The 18,194-nt window shown below is 37.0% G+C and overlaps 1 protein-coding gene and 1 pseudogene across 5 annotated transcripts in view; both read right to left on the bottom strand.

Annotated features, from left to right (window-relative positions):
- Positions 1–15,142, bottom strand: part of TFPI2 (tissue factor pathway inhibitor 2) — a 139,383-nt gene extending 124,241 nt beyond the window's left edge. For 2 of the 5 annotated variants that reach the window (XM_059395746.1, XM_059395743.1), the window contains exons 1-4: positions 14,851–15,142; positions 14,345–14,551; positions 13,191–13,370; positions 11,463–11,633 (exon numbers count right to left, since the gene is read on the bottom strand). In XM_059395746.1, coding sequence (XP_059251729.1) covers positions 11,463–11,633; positions 13,191–13,370; positions 14,345–14,551; positions 14,851–15,130 — 838 coding nt within the window. In that variant the 5' untranslated portion in view covers positions 15,131–15,142. Of the gene's footprint in view, positions 1–10,706; positions 11,054–11,462; positions 11,634–13,190; positions 13,371–14,344; positions 14,552–14,850 lie in introns of those variants that run through there. The other 3 variants (XM_059395745.1, XM_059395742.1, XM_059395744.1) reach the window with 3 other exon arrangements.
- LOC132015086 (tubulin polyglutamylase complex subunit 2-like) lies at positions 2,819–4,033 on the bottom strand (annotated as a pseudogene).
- Positions 15,143–18,194: the final 3,052 nt, after the last annotated feature.

Here is an 18,194-nt window from a genome sequence, read left to right as displayed (position 1 = left end):
ATGCAATACCAATTATTACCTATTGAGAAACAAAAAATATGAAGTGTTCTATTTTAATTATTTGCTGGAAGTGATTTTGCTAATTGAGATTATTCCATGTTAAATCTCTGGAAAGCTGAAAATTGTGGCTTTAGTTTCTTTAATGGGTATAGGAATGATCAGAATTTCTATTTTTATGCCAGTTTTGGAAGCAAGGCCAGCTTCATGGGCATAGAGCCTATGAAGTCATATCCACTTATAAATGTCTTACACAAAATTTAATGCTTTATTGTCACCATCTTTAAATTTTTTATTAATGTTTGAACAAAGAAACTCCTCATTTTGCCCTGGACTCCTCAAATGATAGAGTTATTCATGTTTTGTCATATGTGGTTTTAAAGGTATTTGCTTATTTTATCTAACTTAAAAATTTATTAGTATTAATTTGTTAATAAACATTAATTCTGTTTTCAGTATCTTTAGGATTTGTAATATCTGGGTTTTATTACTTATGATATTGATAATTTCTATCCTTTATCTTTCTTTACTATCTTGCTATTAACAAAATACTTCATTAATCTTTATTGAGAAAAAATTTTTCCTGTGTTTATTTTCTTTAAAATTATGTCTGCTTTTTGGGGTGCCTTGGTGGCTCAAACAGTTAAGTGTCTGTCTTTAGCTCAGGTTATGACCCCAGGGTCCTGGGATCTAGCCCCGCATCTGCTTTGGGCTCTGCTGCTTCTCCCTCTCCCTCTGCCATTCCCCCTGCTGGTACGTGCTTTCTCTCTCTCTCTCATTCTCTCATTCTTGCTCTTGTTCTCTTTCAAATAAATAAATAAATAAATAAATAAATAAATAGAATATTTTTTAAAAAATTATGTCTGCCTTTTGAAATTTTAATTACTGTTATCTTTATTAACTTCCTTCTACTTTTAAAGGAATATTTAAATATGTTTAATTCATAGTTAATTTTCTAGTTTCTCGAGATAGTAGATTGGAACCTTGATTTTCAACCCTTGTTCTCAATATACTAATTTAGAGCTAAAAATTTCCCTTTGGCCACCATTTTAAATGCATCTCAGAATTTCTGATATGTCAGATTTTTTTCATTCAATTTAAAATATAATTCATTGTGATTTTTTTGACACATCTGTTATATAGTAGTGTGTGTTTAATTTCAAAACACTTAGAGACTTTCCAATAATCTTATGTTGATTTCTAGTTTCTCTTGTATTCAAAGAATATACTCCTTAGGATTCCAATTCCTTGGAATGTACCTATGTACATTACCTACTTAGATTAGCAAATGGTCCATTTGTTAAATATTTCAAATGCACTTGAAAATGTTTATTCTGATTAGGTTGGGTGTAGTGTTCATTCAGTTGTTTAAATTTCCTAGGTCTTGTATTTTTTCTTGTTCATTTACTAAAAAGTTTTAAAATATCAAATTACAAGATTTGTATTTCTCTTTTTAGTTATGCTTTTTCTTCAAAGTATTAAGCTTTTTAATAGATGTGTAAACATTTATAATTGTTATTTCCTCCTGTTGATTAAGTTAACCTTTTATTACTGTGAAATGTTCCTCATACACTTTGTTTACTCTTGTCAGTCTTCTTTCTCTTCTATTGATAAGCTACAACAGCTTTATTTTGATTTTTCATTGCATGTTACGTGTTTTCACCTTTTTCTGCTTTCAGATATTTGTAACTATATATAAAGTATGTCTCCTGTAAATAGTATTGCATTAGATTTTAAATTTTTATTTGATTTTTTTTGTTTGTTTGTTAATCTAATCTGGCCATTCTCCCTTTAACTGGAGTACTTAGTCATTTACTGTGACTGAGATGTTTGAGATTAAGTCAACCATCTTATCATGGTTTTCTAATTGTTTCATTTTTGTTTCTTCATTTCTCTTTTCTGGCCTTCCTTTGGATTAATCATCGTTCCATTTTTTATTCCTTCTTTCCTCTATTGGTTTTCTAGATATATATATATATATATATATATTTGTTATTTCATTGATTACTCTTAATATCACCATATGAATTCTACATGGTGAGTTATAATACTTCCCAAAGCATACAAGAAACTAAAATAGTTTAATTCCATTAACCAAAACACCTTTGGTGCCATCAATTTCCTATATTTTAAATATAAGATTTTATATGCATAAGATATAATAGTTAATGGTTTTAAACAGAATGTTCATTTATAATTTTGTAGGTTTTTGTTTTGTTCTGTTATTTACTGGAAAAAACAAACTACAGGAAACTGAAAAAGGAGTAGAGTAAGAATTCCTTAAAATAAAAATAAAAAGAACATATACGATTGTATCTTTAAGAATTTTATGGAACATTATGAACCATCAGGTTAAGGAATCTCCATTCTCTAACAAAAACAAACTGAGAAAGGGCAGTATGAAAATATTCTAATGCAGTGCTGCCCAACACAACTTTCTGTGATGATGGAAATGTTCAATTAGGTCTGTGTTGTCTAATATAGAATCTACTAACCACATAAGTGGTTAACACTAGCTAATGTAGTTGAAGGACTGAACTTTTAATATAGTTTAAATATGCCATGGGTGGCCAGTGGTTACCAGTTGAACAGCACAGTTAATGCCTCATGGCTCAAAACCAATGGTTTTTCTGGGTGATTTCTCTAATCACGCTGAAGGGTGTAGAGGGTTGGGGGTGGAAAGAGAGGAAAGTTCTTAACAGATCTACTTAGTTACTTAGACAAGTTCTGAAACTCTCCACAGCTTTCAACTTTTTTTTTTTTTTTAAGATTTTATTTATTTATTTGACAGAAAGAGACACAGCAAGAGAAAGAACACAAGCAGGGGGAGTGGGAGAGGGATAAGCAGGCTTCCTGCCACACAGTAGGGAGCCCGATGCAGGTCTCTATCCCAGGACCCTGGGCTCATGCCCTAAGCCAAAGGCAGGCATTTAATGACTAAGCCAACGAGGTGCCCCTCTCCACAGTTTTCAGAGGCAGGGGCTGGGAAAGGATAAGGGAGACCTGACTATGCCCTTGAACTCCTGGCTAATGACAGTGGGAGTAAAAGGCCTAGGATTTGGCTTCACTTATATAGGAAAAGGCCTGTGGTGCCACATGCAGAATCTGAGGCTTGGGCCATCTGTCCATGGAAATCATCACCGTGGGGCTGGTGGGGATGCTCATTTTTGGACAGGGTTTCCAGGGCTGAAAGAGGATTTAGAGGAGGAGGGAGGACCTGAGGGCCCTTTCTGGCCACCTGCAGGCTGGATAAGCCCTTTGTTTTTAGGGAGTAAGGTGTTTTTCTTGCTTTTGAATACTTTTCTGGGATCCAGCTTGTTCGCAAAGGAATTGGTCCCTTCTGCAAGGAGGTTTGGGTTGTAGGTGATAGGTTTATACATGTTGAACCAATTTTTGGCCTGTGAACTAATGCCATAGCTGGGGAAGGCATATTACCACTGCGGCAAGCCCAGGTGCATGATAATAAGGCGAGAGTAAGTGGTAAAGGTATTTGTGAGAAAATGCAGGATAATGCTCTATCCAGGAACCAGATCTCAGGGTCTCATGAATGTTAGTTTTCCTCTTTTGTAGATGAGGCAAACCTCCTCATTCATATTGCAAGGATCCTGCTCAAAAACCACACTGGGAGAATCAAAGTGAGTTTTTTCTCGCTGGTTCTCACCAGCTTCAGGTGCATCAACTTCCAGGTCTGCCAGAGTTGGTGCACTAGGGGGTTGAATACTCAGAAGACTGGTTGGGTTGAGTCAGGTTTGCGATGCAGTCACTTGCCATGCTGCCCAGTGGAATAGTGTGCTCATCCAGCTTCACATTCCATGTCATGTGCAGGCCACTGGTCATCAGATAAATATGCATCACATTCTCAGGTAGCACATGGTTATTGTTTTTGTTCCCCTGAGGAAATCCTATGACACTTGGCAGGTGGCTTTTCTATAGTAGTGACTTCTGTCACACCTGGGGAAGATTCTAGGCAGCGGGTCATCCCCAAGGTCACCTTCTGGTGCAGCTCACTGCAACCTGGCGGCAGCATACCATCCATGGGTCACGTTCCCACTCCAGGCTCATTTCTAGTTTTCCATGTTTACATCTTCAAGTGCTCTCATTCCATTTTGCAGTTATGTGCTTCCATCTGGGATCATTTTCCTTCAGAACTCCCAGAAATGTTTCTTGTAGTGGAGATCTGCTGGCAACAAGTTCTCTCAGCTGTGTTTAACTGTAAACATCTTTACTTCTCCTTCGATTTTGAGGGATTTTTTACTGGATATAAACTATCAGTTTGCAGGGTTTGTTTGTTTTCCTTTAGTGCTTTCAAATGTTAATCTTTCATTTTCTGACTTCCATAGTTCCTGTTGAAATGTCCGTCATTAGTCTTTTTGATGCTTATTTGGAAGTATTATGTCTGTTTTTCTAGGTATACAAAGATTGTCAGTCTGTTTTTAGCTTGCAGAAGATTGCCTATGATGTGCCCAGTTGTGTTTTGTTTGTTTAGTTTTCTGTTCTGTTTGGGATATATAGAGCTTTTTGAATGTATAGTCATATGTATTTTAATGAGTTTGGATAAATTCTTAGCCAATATTTCTTCTAATACTGCTTTTTATATTCAATATAATATTTATTATTGCACATAAAACCTTTCTTACCTCTTTGTTCAAATGTTACTGTGTTTTACTGAGGAAGTATCTCCTGATCTACTGGACTTTGCCACAACTATCATACTCTGAACTTTCCTGTAACAAGGTCACATAATCAATTTAAGAGTTGAGAAACTACTAAATTAATGCGGCTTTCTCACATTTCATGCAATAATGTAAGATCATAATCCAACAGGCAGAGGAAAAACCAAATAACATCACTTTTTCCACAAACTGGAAGAAAGTATCTGTAAATCATATAACTAACAAGGAATTCTTACTCAGGATGCCTAAAAAAATACGTAAGTTAACAATAAAAGACACAGAGCCAAATGGAAAAGTGAGAAAGGAGTATAAAGTGGCAATTTATATAAGAAGGAGAATAGCCAAGAAAACATTAAAAAAAAAATCTCAATCCCATTACTAATCAAGAAAGTAAAAATGAGAGCAGTAATGAAGTACAAATTCTCACTTATATGAATGGCAATAAAGACCTGAGTAATGCACAATGTTGTGAAAAACTTGAAATATAAATTCTTAGACATTGATGACTACAAATATTTGGAGAGCAATTTGGCAAAATACAGTAGCTCTAATGAATCCGTCTTTAGCAATTTCACTTTCACATACACATATATGTTCAATGAGCAATGTATATAAATATTATTATTTGTTATAACCAAAATTTGGGACTAAATTAAATATCCATCAACAGGGAAATGAACGCACTGTGCTATATTTATGTAATGGAATACCAGAAAATAAATGTGGCAGATCTTCATGAAACAAGATAGATTTATAGAGTATGTCCAAAACCTAAGAGTGAAAAGGCATGATGGCAATGGATACACACGGTTTGACACCATATAAGTAACTTTAAAACACATAGAATAATACTTCATATTGCTCTGGGTTATTATATTTATAATACAAGCATTAAAATATGCACAGAAAGTATACACTCCAACATCAGGAAAGCAGTTGCTTCTCATGAAAGTGAGGGGAAATAAGAAAGAGGTGCATTTTGAGTCTTGAGCTCTGTTAAAATAGAAAAAGCACCTGAAACAGACTTGGGAAACTCCTATCATGTTTTTTTAAAGTAGGTTGATTATATAGTTTTCTGTACTTTTCTGTATATTTGAAAACTTTCATGATTAAAATTAAATTGTATAATGTAAGCTCTATTTTTATGTTAAAAATTTTAAGCTAAGTTTAAAGGGAAGTATTAACATTTAGTGAAAGAAAACATAAAATTTTTAAAGGTTCAACCTTAGCAACAATCCTGGAAATATCAATTACAGTAATGATGAGATACCATTTTATTATGACAAAGAGGGATTTGTTTTTCTGTTCATTTAAAACCCAGTGTGTTGGGCATTTGCATATATTCTTAGATTCTTAGATGGTGATAAACTGATATAATTTTGTAATGTAATTGGTAAGTATATACTGAGACCATTAGCATGTTTATACCTCTTGACTAAGCTACTTCCACTTCAAAGAAACAGAAATGTGGTTGATAATCACCTAGTGCTGAAATTCTGGATCATTTTAATTTTTATCCTTTTATAAACTTTTAATTTTTTATATAGTATACAATATGTATAATGACACATTTTAAAATCAAAATATAATCTACTAATTTTGCATGAAAAACTTGAACATCCTAACAATAAAACTCCTTGGAAAATAACTATATGCTGTATTAGTGCAACCAGGAAGCTGTACTAGATACAGCCAAGCCCACAGGGCAAATGATTAAACCTACTTGAGGTAGGTCCAGAAGATTCAGCTTGTCAAGAGGTTAGGAAGGAAAGATATTTGTTTCAAAGGAAAAGGAAAAAAAAACTTACAAGGGCATAAAATAGTGTTCCTCAAAGTATGACACATGTATACCTCGTCATCAGCTGGAGTCATTGTAATGTACATCTTTGCCAACTCAAACCAACTAAATCAAAACTCCTGGGCATGAGGCATAGTAACCTGCCATATGCCTGACTCCCTGGATTGTTCTCATGCACAAAATTTGTTCACTACGATACAAAAAACAAAAACAAAACAACAACAACAACAACAAAAAAACCCCAAAATAATATGACATACTTTGGAAATTGACCATAATTTAGTTCAACTGAATTGTAGCTTATAGGTGATGGTAGAATGGGGGAGATAAATCTGGAGAGGAATGTCATGGTCCACTTGTAAGAAGTCTTAAATGGCACACTAGGAGCTTGGACAGTTAACATGAAGATTCAGTGGGAACCACTGAAGAGTTTTAAAAGGAGTAACCTGATACTGTGGCATCAGTGTGGATGACTGGATAGGGAGCAAAGAGGCAGAAGGGCAACTTGGGACAATGTTTTAATTTTCCTGGAATAAGATAGCAGCATTACCATAGACTTGAATACATATACTTGGTGACAAATTGAATACAGAGTGAAGGGAGAAATGCTTTGGGATGATTCCAATTCCTTCATTTGCTTGCCTCCATTCTAGTCTTAAAACAGAATATCTAGACAAAGAATATCTTAAAACTATAAGCTGTACTTTTCTACCTTTGCTTGTTTTCTCACTTTTCTACCTTTGCTTGTTTTCTCACAAGACCTATATTTTACTAGAAATATGAAGCCTATAAAGATAAGCTTGTGCAGCCACTATAATAATACATGGGCAGACACTCTAGAGGACATTCTCTTACTGAATAATATCATTAAATAAATGTCTCCAAGATTGTTGGCAGAGAGCATGTATACTTGGAGATACTGTGATCCAAGCAATCTGAAAGGCTCCATTGCAGTTTCTGGGTTTCAACATGTGACAGTGTGTGTGCCTAGAGGAGGAATGAGTGGTGGTCCAGAGTAATTTTTTTTCTCAATAAAAGGCTATTTTATTAAAAGCCAGCCCATTTTTGTGTGTCTTTTTTTGTGTCCCACAATGAGACATTCCTTTTAATCAGTCTGTCTGGTGAAACCACAGCAGTGACTTGTCTTCAGACTGGCTGTGGCAAGAAGGAATTTCCCTTAGATGGCAGGATGACCTATGCCAGGTTTATATATTTCCTCATTAAAATAAAATGGCAGACATTTGGGGTATTAGAAAGTTGTTTTCTGAAGGCTCGAATTCCTACCCAACCTGAACAGAGAGCTACAGCTGTACGCTGAATGTAGGGTGAGCAATCCCCCTGAGGGCTTTGGCTGCAGGGAAGTTAAAGGCAGCAAATACCAAATCAAACTTCCCTATAAACCAAGAACCCCCAGAATTCTCAAAGGCTCCGAATCACTCACTGGACAGTCCCCGAGCACATAAGATCCTTCGGCTACGATCATTCTCAAAACCCACCAAAAGTAGTCCAAATGCAGGCCTTACTCAACCAAAACCTTTTAATGTTAATGCTGCTTTTTGGTTACATCCCATATAAAAGCTATAAAAGCATTCCTCCTCCCACTCCTTTTAAAAATGTCAGTAGTTTCTTGGAGAACCTAACGTATCTGTCCTATACAGTGTCCAACATTATGGATTTGGCTGATTGACCTTCCCTGGTTTCTTGTAAATTGTGCCTTCATCCCCAGTATCACCTCATGATCTGGCAATATGATAGTAAGATCTAAAGGTTTGGTTAACTTCATTGTTTTCCTTTTTCTTTCTTCAAGAGTCCTTCATGGGGAGTAGGTGTGTAATACTTACTGCATCATATCAAGAAGTAAATAATGTCTGGTGGCACATTTTTATTAATGTTAAAATTATCCATGGATTCAGAGACATAGCCTAATTCCTGCATCAACCTTTCATGTCTTGATTTCAGCATCCAAGGATGATCATTGCCCAGATGTACACTTTCATGAGAGCTCCCTTCTAACATTTCAGTGTGTGTGTGTGATTGAGATTCTCTGTGAATGACTTTCATACACTATTTAGTTTCCTGGCAAAATTTTAAGGATAAACAAAATAGAATAAATGCTTCATTCTTTCTTTTAATTTATCATTTTTCAAAGTAATGAGAGAGTTCCCTAACAACCTCCAAAAGTGACCAAGGAGGTGTGTAATTATTAACTCATTCTGTATTCATTTTAATATATTCATATATATTCCAGTCATTATTTGTTTTTATGTTCATATCACCCTATTTTAGATCACTGAAAGGCCCTTAATGTTACTCTCCTGTTTTTGTGACATGATTCAAATAGCTTCCTTATTCTCTGGAATAAGATGGCCCAGGTTCATCTTATGTATTTCCTCTTCCAGACCTGGATTCAGTGATTTCTCCTAAGAACCCTGGTTCCCTGGTTCCTTCTACTGAGAAATCATATTTAGAGACCACCGTGTGAATGGGAGGTACACTTACTGCTACTGAATTGTCATTGCTTCAAGGATATTTCAGTGGGAGGGTGGAAAATACTTTTTTTTTCCCAAAGAGAAAATACACTTTGATTTCATGCTAATACTTATATTCCAATTTAAAATCGAAAGAGATTAATTTCTTAATTTCCATACTTTTTCACTTAACACTAAAAATCTTGACTTCTAAGGAAACGAATTCTTATATATTCATACAGAATATATAGTAAAATGTAGCATTCTGTGTTAAGTTCAAAATAAAAATATCAGTGTTAATAACAAGACTACTAAATGCAGGGATGCTTGGGTGGCTCAGTTGGTTAAGTGTCGGTCCTGGGATGGAGCCCCATATCGGGCTCCCTGCTCAGCGAGAAGCCTGCTTCTCCCTCTCCCACTCCCCCTGCTTGTGTTCCCTCTCTCACTGTGTCTCTCTCTGCCAAATAAATAAAATCTTTAAAAAAAAAAAAGATTACTAAATGCATTTTCAGATTTCTTCAGAATTTACTTGACCCTTAGATTATATCCCTTAAAAGAGAGTCAAAATACTGGCTTTGAAAGTCACCAGAAATAATTACAGATTTCTGCAGTTAGGCCATTATTTGTTATTCATTTGGGTTGAGTTGTTTTGGTTTGTTTCCAGTTGTACAAGGAATGCTTTCTATTCTTTATATTTTGTTTTCTTATTATATAAAATGTTTACATGGTCTAATATCACAGCCATATAATGAGGTACATTCACATAAATGCCTGTCCCATCCTGTTTTCCCCTTCCTGCTAAAGGTAACTATTTTAATATTGTTATGTCCTCTGTAATGTGTGTATTTATTCATGTTGCTCTAGACCCTTTTTAAAAATGTATTCTGAGGATCAGATGATATCCATATATAGGTATTTTGTTTATTTTTACATTCATATCTTTAATCCCCTGGTTATGATTATCTGGTTTATTTCCTTTTATTGGTTTTTCTAGATAATACATCAATGAATGCCCTCAGGATTATACCATTTTGTATTTTTGTCACAATACCTTCGAGATAGATTTTTAAAAGAGGGATTGCTCAAGCAAAATGCAAATGCACTTATAAGTTTGCTAGATTGGGGGGTATACTTTTAAATATATGGACCTTGCCATGAAAATGTAGGAATTTTTTAAAACATTTTTATTACAGTGGAAAGAAAAAACTGTTTAACTGGAATGATCATATTTATCAAGAATAATTCATTAGTAGAATTTAAATTATCAAATTCATGTATAGTCTGTGGTTAATTTAAGTAAATGCCTTGAATATTCAGTTCAAAAGCTCTAACAATTTTAGTGTTTTGTCTATTATGTCTTTGGAAGTAATGAAGATCTATTATGTATAAAGAAATACATAATGTGAGTGGGGATGGATGGGTGGAAAGGTAGATGAAAAGAGGTGAGAATTTTATCCTGGAAGAAAGCATTTCAGATTTTAATTAATTTACCAACTTTTTATTCAAAAGTTATCTTATTATCCTCTAAGTGACACAGTAGATATAAAAGTTAGTGATGTCTATATAATAGCACTTGTAATATTTTCTAAACTGTTGGTAAATCTGCAAGTTTGTTTCCTTGGACCTAAAATATAATCCAACTTTTAAATGCAGAATAAAATGTATTTGCTGGTCCTTTTTATGATCATATGTGTTAAGAGAACATGACTATATAGTCTTTTCTTTTCAGTTATGATCACTGCTGAAATCAGGAAGAACAACTCCAAGAAATGAGTGAGTCATTATTTGCTTTTATATCTTAGGCACAGCAGCAATTCAACTACATTAAAATATAGGTGAATGGTAAATTAAAAATAATCGATTCACATTTGAATAGCAGCTGGTTATGTGTAAAAATACATGAAAAAGTAACCTGTAGCAATAAAAACTGATGTATAAATCATTAATGATTCATTTCCCTGTATCACCATATTATTCTTCAGATATAACCACAGAGCCAGTAGCATCCAAGATGACATACAGGGGAAAAGGTTAAAATTACTCCTTCCAAGTTAGTTATCTTCCATGGGCAAAATAGTGTCGGGTATCTTCTCATTCTTTTCCTTCTTTCTTTCTAGCTAAAGTCAACAAAATAAAAATATCACATATCTCCAGTCCATAGACTCACTTTAAATCAACATTTCCAATATGCTTACACACTCACCTCAACTATTTTTAATGATTATAAAGTCAGTTTTACTCACTATCCACTCAAGTTAATAACGTTCTACCTTTCAAATGCAAGGATACAGCTACTACCTGTTGAAGCTAGCCACTACAAGTATTTAACAAAACTGACTGGTACTAAAGTGCCATTTACATAGAAATGGTCTAGAAATGGCAATTAGGATAACGGATACATAAGAGATTTCCTCAAATCTCTTCCAGAGAAATGGCTATTAGGACAACAGATACATAAAAATATAATTTTGCTTATGAATTATTTATAAAGTTAATTTAAAAATTGAATAAGAAAAAATCTACTACCTTTTAGGCAAACACGTGTGCAGTCCTCTATGTTATCAAAATTATTGTCATTCCCTCCACAGCCAGTATAGGTGAAGGCCTCACAGGCTTTGTGTCTTCGATTAAAATAATAGCGAGTTACATTACCAGAGCATTCGCCCCCATCTTTTGGACTGTAGCAAAATGATGGACCTTGATGAAAGGGAAAACAAAATTAGAAATGTAATAATACCAAAATTAATTACTGAAACTTCATTCTGAATTCAGAATATCATACCAAACCATTTAAAAAGTGTGTCTCAATTTTCAAGAAAGCTTGCATGCTCTAGTTTGTTAATTCTAAAATTTTTATAAACTGGAGAGAATTTCTTCTGAAGTTATGTCCTTGTATCATTTGAATGTGTTAAGAAATTAAACCCAAAAAGCAGATACGGTCAAGTAGAAACTGGTTGTGTTTCAAGGGTTGATGCATGACATGCTTTAGTAAACTTCCTTGTGTTGGTAGATTTATTTTAAACGTTTTCATCAGTTCTCCTTCCATCATTAATTAAGTATACATTTATGTAATTCCCAAGTAGTCATTGGAACATTTTTCTTTATATAAAACATTTAAGGAAACACAAGCAACAAAACCATCTTCTCATTAACTCGAGATTCTGCGTACAGGACAATTATAGAGCTTCCTCAAATCTCTTCCAGAGCAAGTTTTCCTTGTTTGTTAAATTTATGTGTCTTTCTGTATGTGTGTCTCTGCTATGCCTAGGGAGAATGCCTGTATTGCCTCTCTCTACAGAAATATTGCCCAAGTAACCTGTTATTTCAGGGACTGAGGAGGTGGGGGGGGATGTAGGTAAGAAATAGGAGCAGAAAAAAGAAGGATGGAGAGGTCTTTGTCCTACACTTTGCAATTACTAAAGGTTACAGAAATCTAACCAAAAACTTTAGACAGAAATTTTCAAGATTCACCATCTGAGGTCTGGATATGTTCTACTACATCCTATACACAAGTGATTCCATATAAACCTGAATTCATGGCATTCAGAATACTGTGATTTCTCCTTTTTTTTTTTTTTAAGATTTTATTTGTTTATTTGAGAGAGAGGCATTGAAAGAGAGTATGAGAGGGAAGAAGGTCAGAGGGAGAAGCAGACTCCTTGGGGAGCTGGGAGCCCGATGCAGGATTCTGGGATCAAAACCTGAGCCAAACTGAGCCACCCAGGTTCCCTAACGGTATTATTTATTTTGAGAGAGAGAGCAAGAGAGAGTGAAGAGGGCAGAGGGAAAGGGAGAGAGAAAACTTAATCTCCATGCTTGGGGCTTGATCCCAGGAGCCTGAGATCATGACCTGACCCTAAATCAAGAGTTGAATGCTTAACAGACTGAGCCACCCAGGCGCCCCCAGAATACTGTAATTTTTATATGTAAACTGAGAAGATGAGAAATAGTCCAAAAGAAACAATCCCGAACAGGAAGCAAAAACTTAAATCATGCACAGCTTTGTGACTTTCTAGCCCTGAGAACTTGGCAAGTCATTAACTTCTGGTAGCCTGTATTCTCGTATGTAAATGGGGGAATAATAATAATACTATATATATATATATATATATATATATATATATATATATATATAGTAGGTTTGATACTACTATATCATCAGAACTCAAGGCATGTAATTACACATCAAAGTATTACTTTTCTTCCATCCTAAAATCTTAAATGAAACAGAAACCCCATAAAAATAGTATTTACTTTTCTTTGGTGCACAGTAGGCCATACAAGTATCCTTGTCCGGGAAACTGTTCTTATTGTTGGGACACTCGCCAGATATGAATTTTTCACATGTCATGGAACTTAGGTTGAAGAAGTACTTTCCTGTGCGTACTCCACACTGCCCCTTACTGACTTCCAACCTGCATCTATGAGGAACTTCTAGGAAAAGGAGGGCATAAAAAATGCTAGTCAAAAATTAGCTTTAGTAATACTTAGTATTACTTACTTTCAGTATTACTAATTACTAAGTTACTGAAGTAATTAGTAAGTAATACTTCCTTAGCATTACTTCAGAACTTTACTGCATTTTCAGAAACAACTGGGGAGAAAACGGTATCACATTTAGTACCGGGATAGTAAATCCCCAGAAGACTTTTCTTTCATCCAGTTATTTAGCTTTTTTTTTTTTTTTTTTTTTTTTTTAGGTAGCAGCCCCAGACCCGAGTCAGCCAAATACAGTGGAAAGTCTTTCTGTTCTCTCAGGCTGTTCTGATTTTTCTACATAGGAAGTTAATCAGACTCATTCATAGGAATACATACACATTTTTCTTTGGCTTAGTTCCTTGAATGGCGAAGTCCCATGTTTTGTTACTGGCCTTACCAGATATAATAAATATGATTAAAATGAAATAGAAACCATGATCATGGATCTCTACTATATCCCTGTACTAACCCAAAACAAGTTTGGGTGTCAGGGGACAAAAGGAAAAGTTACAGTTAGCTAAATCACACCTTAACAATAAAATCTGCTGAAAAGTTTGTCAGATTGATGGATAACCGACAGGAGGAAACAGGGCTCTCCAGGAGGCATAAAAAAAAAAAAAAAAACACATGGGTTTAGAACTAAGGATAAAGAAAAGTACTTATGTGGTACCCAATACATCACACCCCTGCATTATTATGCCCTAGGATGAACTCTTGCTCTGAGCCTGCACAGACCCTGAATTATGATAAATGCCACTTAGGAGAGAACTTTGTTAGCCAGTGTAAACTTGGGATTACTTTCTGGAAATAATAAGCGAGCCTTACTTAATGTTTGAGAAAATAAAGGCTAAAACTTACTGTAGAAAATGGGATCTGGGAAATGAAGTTACTAGCAGCCAGGAGATCTGAGCTTGAGCAAGGCCACTTACTTTCTATCCTCCCGCAAGCTTCATCGCAGTCCTCCAAAGTTCTGAAATTGTTGGCATTGCCCTCGCAGCCTCCATAGAAGAACTGGCGGCAGGTCTGTGTCAACCTGTCATAGTAGTAACGGCGAAACAGGGCTCGGCAGATCCCCTCGTCAGGGGGCAGGAGGCAGATGTCCGCATTGTTTCCTTCTGGAGGAGCAGAAGGAGAGCCTGAGAGAGGGAAGGAGGCCTGCCACGTCTCCGGGAAGGTAGAGGCTTCCCGAGGACTTCTGTCCCTCTGCTTCCCCGCACAAGGGGAGTTGCAGAGAGAAAAGTACAAACTTCTGCAGGAGTATATCTTCCCGCGGCTCCCAGACGTCCTGTGCGACAGGGGTCTGGGGAGAGCGGGCAGAGAGAGCAGGGCAGAGAGAGCGGGTGCAGTCCGGAACCCCACAGTTGCAGCACCACCCCTGCTTACCCCAGGGCAAAAGCCCAGCGCAAAGAGGAGGGGTCCCTGGAACGGGCAGTACCTGGAGAGCTCTGAGCATTGACTCCCCGCCCGCTCATCAACAGGACCAACCACACAAGTGTAACCCCTAAGTCGGTGATAAAGTCCATGCTGTCCCGTTTGAGTGGCCCTCGGGGCGAGGCGTTTCTTGAATGTGCAGGCGGGAAGAGGGTGCACAAGGTCCAGTCTCCAGGCAGCCTGGGTGCCGATGTGGTGGGTGCCTGCTTTATGTAGGGTGATTGTCCTTCGGACCCCGGACAGGGGCGGAGCATGCCTGCGTGAAGCCGGGGAGGCTGATTCATGCCCCACAGGCTGTGACCTATCACAGCCCTGTGAAGGAAAGTGCGGGGACTGGGGGATGGGCGGGGCGATTCCCCACCAGGTTGAACCTGCCTCCCAAACTTTCTTCTAGCTTTGAGGGAGTGACTAGACGTGACATTATGTGAGTGATAGGAAGTTGGCAAGCTAGAGGGAAATGACCTGGGGGTGATTGCACAAGGTTCCAACTTGCAGCATCACAGGGAAGCCTGAATCTCCATGATGAAAGCACTGAGTCCAAGTATTGGAAGGCAGAGAGCAAGTGTGAAATTCAGCTGAGGAGAGCCTAATTCCTTGCAACGAATTATTAGATTAGATTAGATTAGAAAGATTAGAAAGTCAATTATGTGTATTTACTTACATTTATGCATACGTACTTTTTTCAGTCAAGATTTAATTTACATTTAATAAAAGGCTCATGATAGATCTTAAGTGTACAGCACTATTCCAGACAAGAATTAGAACTCTTGCAGCACCCCAGAACATTCTCTCATACCCTCTCCCAGTCAGTCCTTCTGATCCCAGGCAGGGGCAACCACCTACCACCAGAGTCTTGCCTGTTCTTGAAAAATGGAATCATAAAGTGTGTGTTGTTTGTACTTCTTTTGCTCCACTACTGTTTTCAAGACGCACCATGTTATTGAATAGTTCATTGCTTTTAAATGCTGAGTCCAACGTATGAATACTACAAATGTCCTGTTACTGGTCATTGCGTTGTTTCTAGTTGGAGACTGTTATGAATAAAGCTGCTTAGTCTGTACATACTTGTTTAAGCTTTAATTACTTGTGGGTAAAATATATATAAATGTTAAAAAAACTGCCACTTCTCCAAAATGATTGTATCATTTTATATCCTCCCCACCCCTCATCAGCCCTGTGTTAGTATTGTGGCTGTGTTTTTTGAGCTGGAACTTGAAACTCCATAGGAAGGTGGCTGTAGGGGATCCCTTCCTGCCCATTCCTAATCGTCAGTGCATGAACGTTCATTGCTCCTCTGACATATTAGCCTGGGTCTGATTTTTTCTTCATACAAAACAAACTATTTATGCTTGGATTTCACATGAAATACTGAAGATACTTTTGGTGAACATTTTAATGGATTCTCTTGATGAATGTGTCTTCCTCCCCCTTTTCCTCTTGTTGTATTTAATATTCTCCAGAGAACAATTATTCCTGGCTTCTCCTGAGGACCTGGAAGGAGTTTTCAGGAGTTCCCCGTCAAAGTTTCTGAGAAACCCTATGCTCACAGAGAGTTAATAGTCCGGGACATTTTGCACACTAGATCCCTTGTGCCAGTTTTCAGTTATTCTGATGTCATGCCGTAGAATCCTATTCCTAAGAAAACTAGCCTGTCCCGGAATTATTCAGTGTTCACTGATGCTGTCAGGTTACCAGATATCTATGATTAACAGTCCAAGATGTGAGGACAAATGTTTAACAACCAGCTCTCAGGAGGGGAACTTAGAAGTGTTTGCTGATTTGTATAGTCTACTGATTTCCATGGTTTGTCAGTACTCCCGATACGGCCAATTTCAAACAACCAGAACTGGAAATAGATAGGTACAATCAGTTCACTGGAGCTGGCATGCACTGGCTTTAGCATGTGAGCCACTGCAACAGCCAGCTGTTTTGGAAAGACACATTCATAGGAGAATCAGATGAGCCCTTCCCAAACGTTAAGAGAGAAGGAAAGTTTTACCAAACAGCCAGTATCACTTTCAGGAGAAAAGTTAATTCAGCTTCAAATTTTCATTCTTCTGAATATGATTTTCATTCTTCTGAATATGACTAAATATATCTCCCATGTGGACTAAAATAAATTCAAGGACTGATTCAAACTTGCCATTCAGCGTTGACTATTGTCATTTTTGTTCTTTGTTCTCATGTGCTGGTACTTTTTAATCATCTTTAAGCTTCATATAAAAAGAAGAATCTTATATTAGAGGAGGTGATTTTGGAAAATTGCAGGATGCAATGGGAAAATGAATTTTATCCCTTGCTCCTTTGGACAGTCACATAAACTCTCTAAGCCTTGGTTTCCTTATCTGTAAAATGGATAATGAGTGTATTTTTACATGCGTGTTGTGAGGATTAAAGGACAAGGGCCTCAGCACTCAAAAAGATAGGCTTCAGTGCCTTATACACAGGCACAGGATCCAGACAGATTGTCCATGTTTTGAGTCCAATTGAGAGCCTTGGCCCAAAACATTAAGATGGAACTACAGCCAGGAAAGAGCAACATGAACTGGCCTCGTAGGATGAAAGCCTGTGACATTGCTCTCATCAGCTCTCCTCTTTGGCTGAGCTCTGTGGTGCCATCTCTGCCTAGGAAGGTGTCACACAATCATATATAACTTTGGGATGGTTTCTTCTGGGGAAATGAGCTTAGGGTTCTTTGAATCAGAGCAGAGGCCTTAGTCCTAGTAAGGACACAGGATGCTGCATTCCCATGGAGGGGAAGGAGAATGGGGAAAGGGCCAAAATCAGGCCGTTCACCCCCCAGGTGTAGAGTCTATGGACACAGGGAAAATTCATGTTCAGAGGCACTCAAGAAATGTTAATTACCTTCCTTTATTCTATGCCAAATCAGGTGCATCTTTCACACCCCTGTGACCACTGAGCAGAGACAGGGAAGAAGAATTCAATAAATGGGGCCAGTTAGAAGTTTGAGATGATCAGGCCAAGTTATCAGGAAGGAAATTATGCCTCTTAATTGCAAACCACTTGAGTATCTTTATATCCATGAAAAACATATCTTCCAATGTAAGGGGAATCTAAGTTTTCTGGGATTATTTTAAATTACTGAATTCATCTTTAGCATCATGTGGAAGGAGCCATGTGATCACAGCAACCAGCCTCCATAAGGCTGTCACAGTGCATCCATATCTTAAACCAGTATCTAGGCCAAAAGTTTACCACATAGCAAAGGAAAAGAAGTCCTTTACCCAAAGTCAACAGGAAGTGGAAGGCTGGAGGGAACCACAAAGAACAGTCACCCAGATTGATTTGTCATTGTTACACCAAGTATTAACTTTAGTGGCTGTGGCT

The sequence above is a fragment of the Mustela nigripes genome, chromosome 4, assembly GCF_022355385.1.
Source record: "Mustela nigripes isolate SB6536 chromosome 4, MUSNIG.SB6536, whole genome shotgun sequence".
In the NCBI taxonomy this organism is placed as follows: domain Eukaryota; kingdom Metazoa; phylum Chordata; class Mammalia; order Carnivora; family Mustelidae; genus Mustela; species Mustela nigripes.
This window is presented reverse-complemented; position numbering and strand designations above follow the sequence as displayed.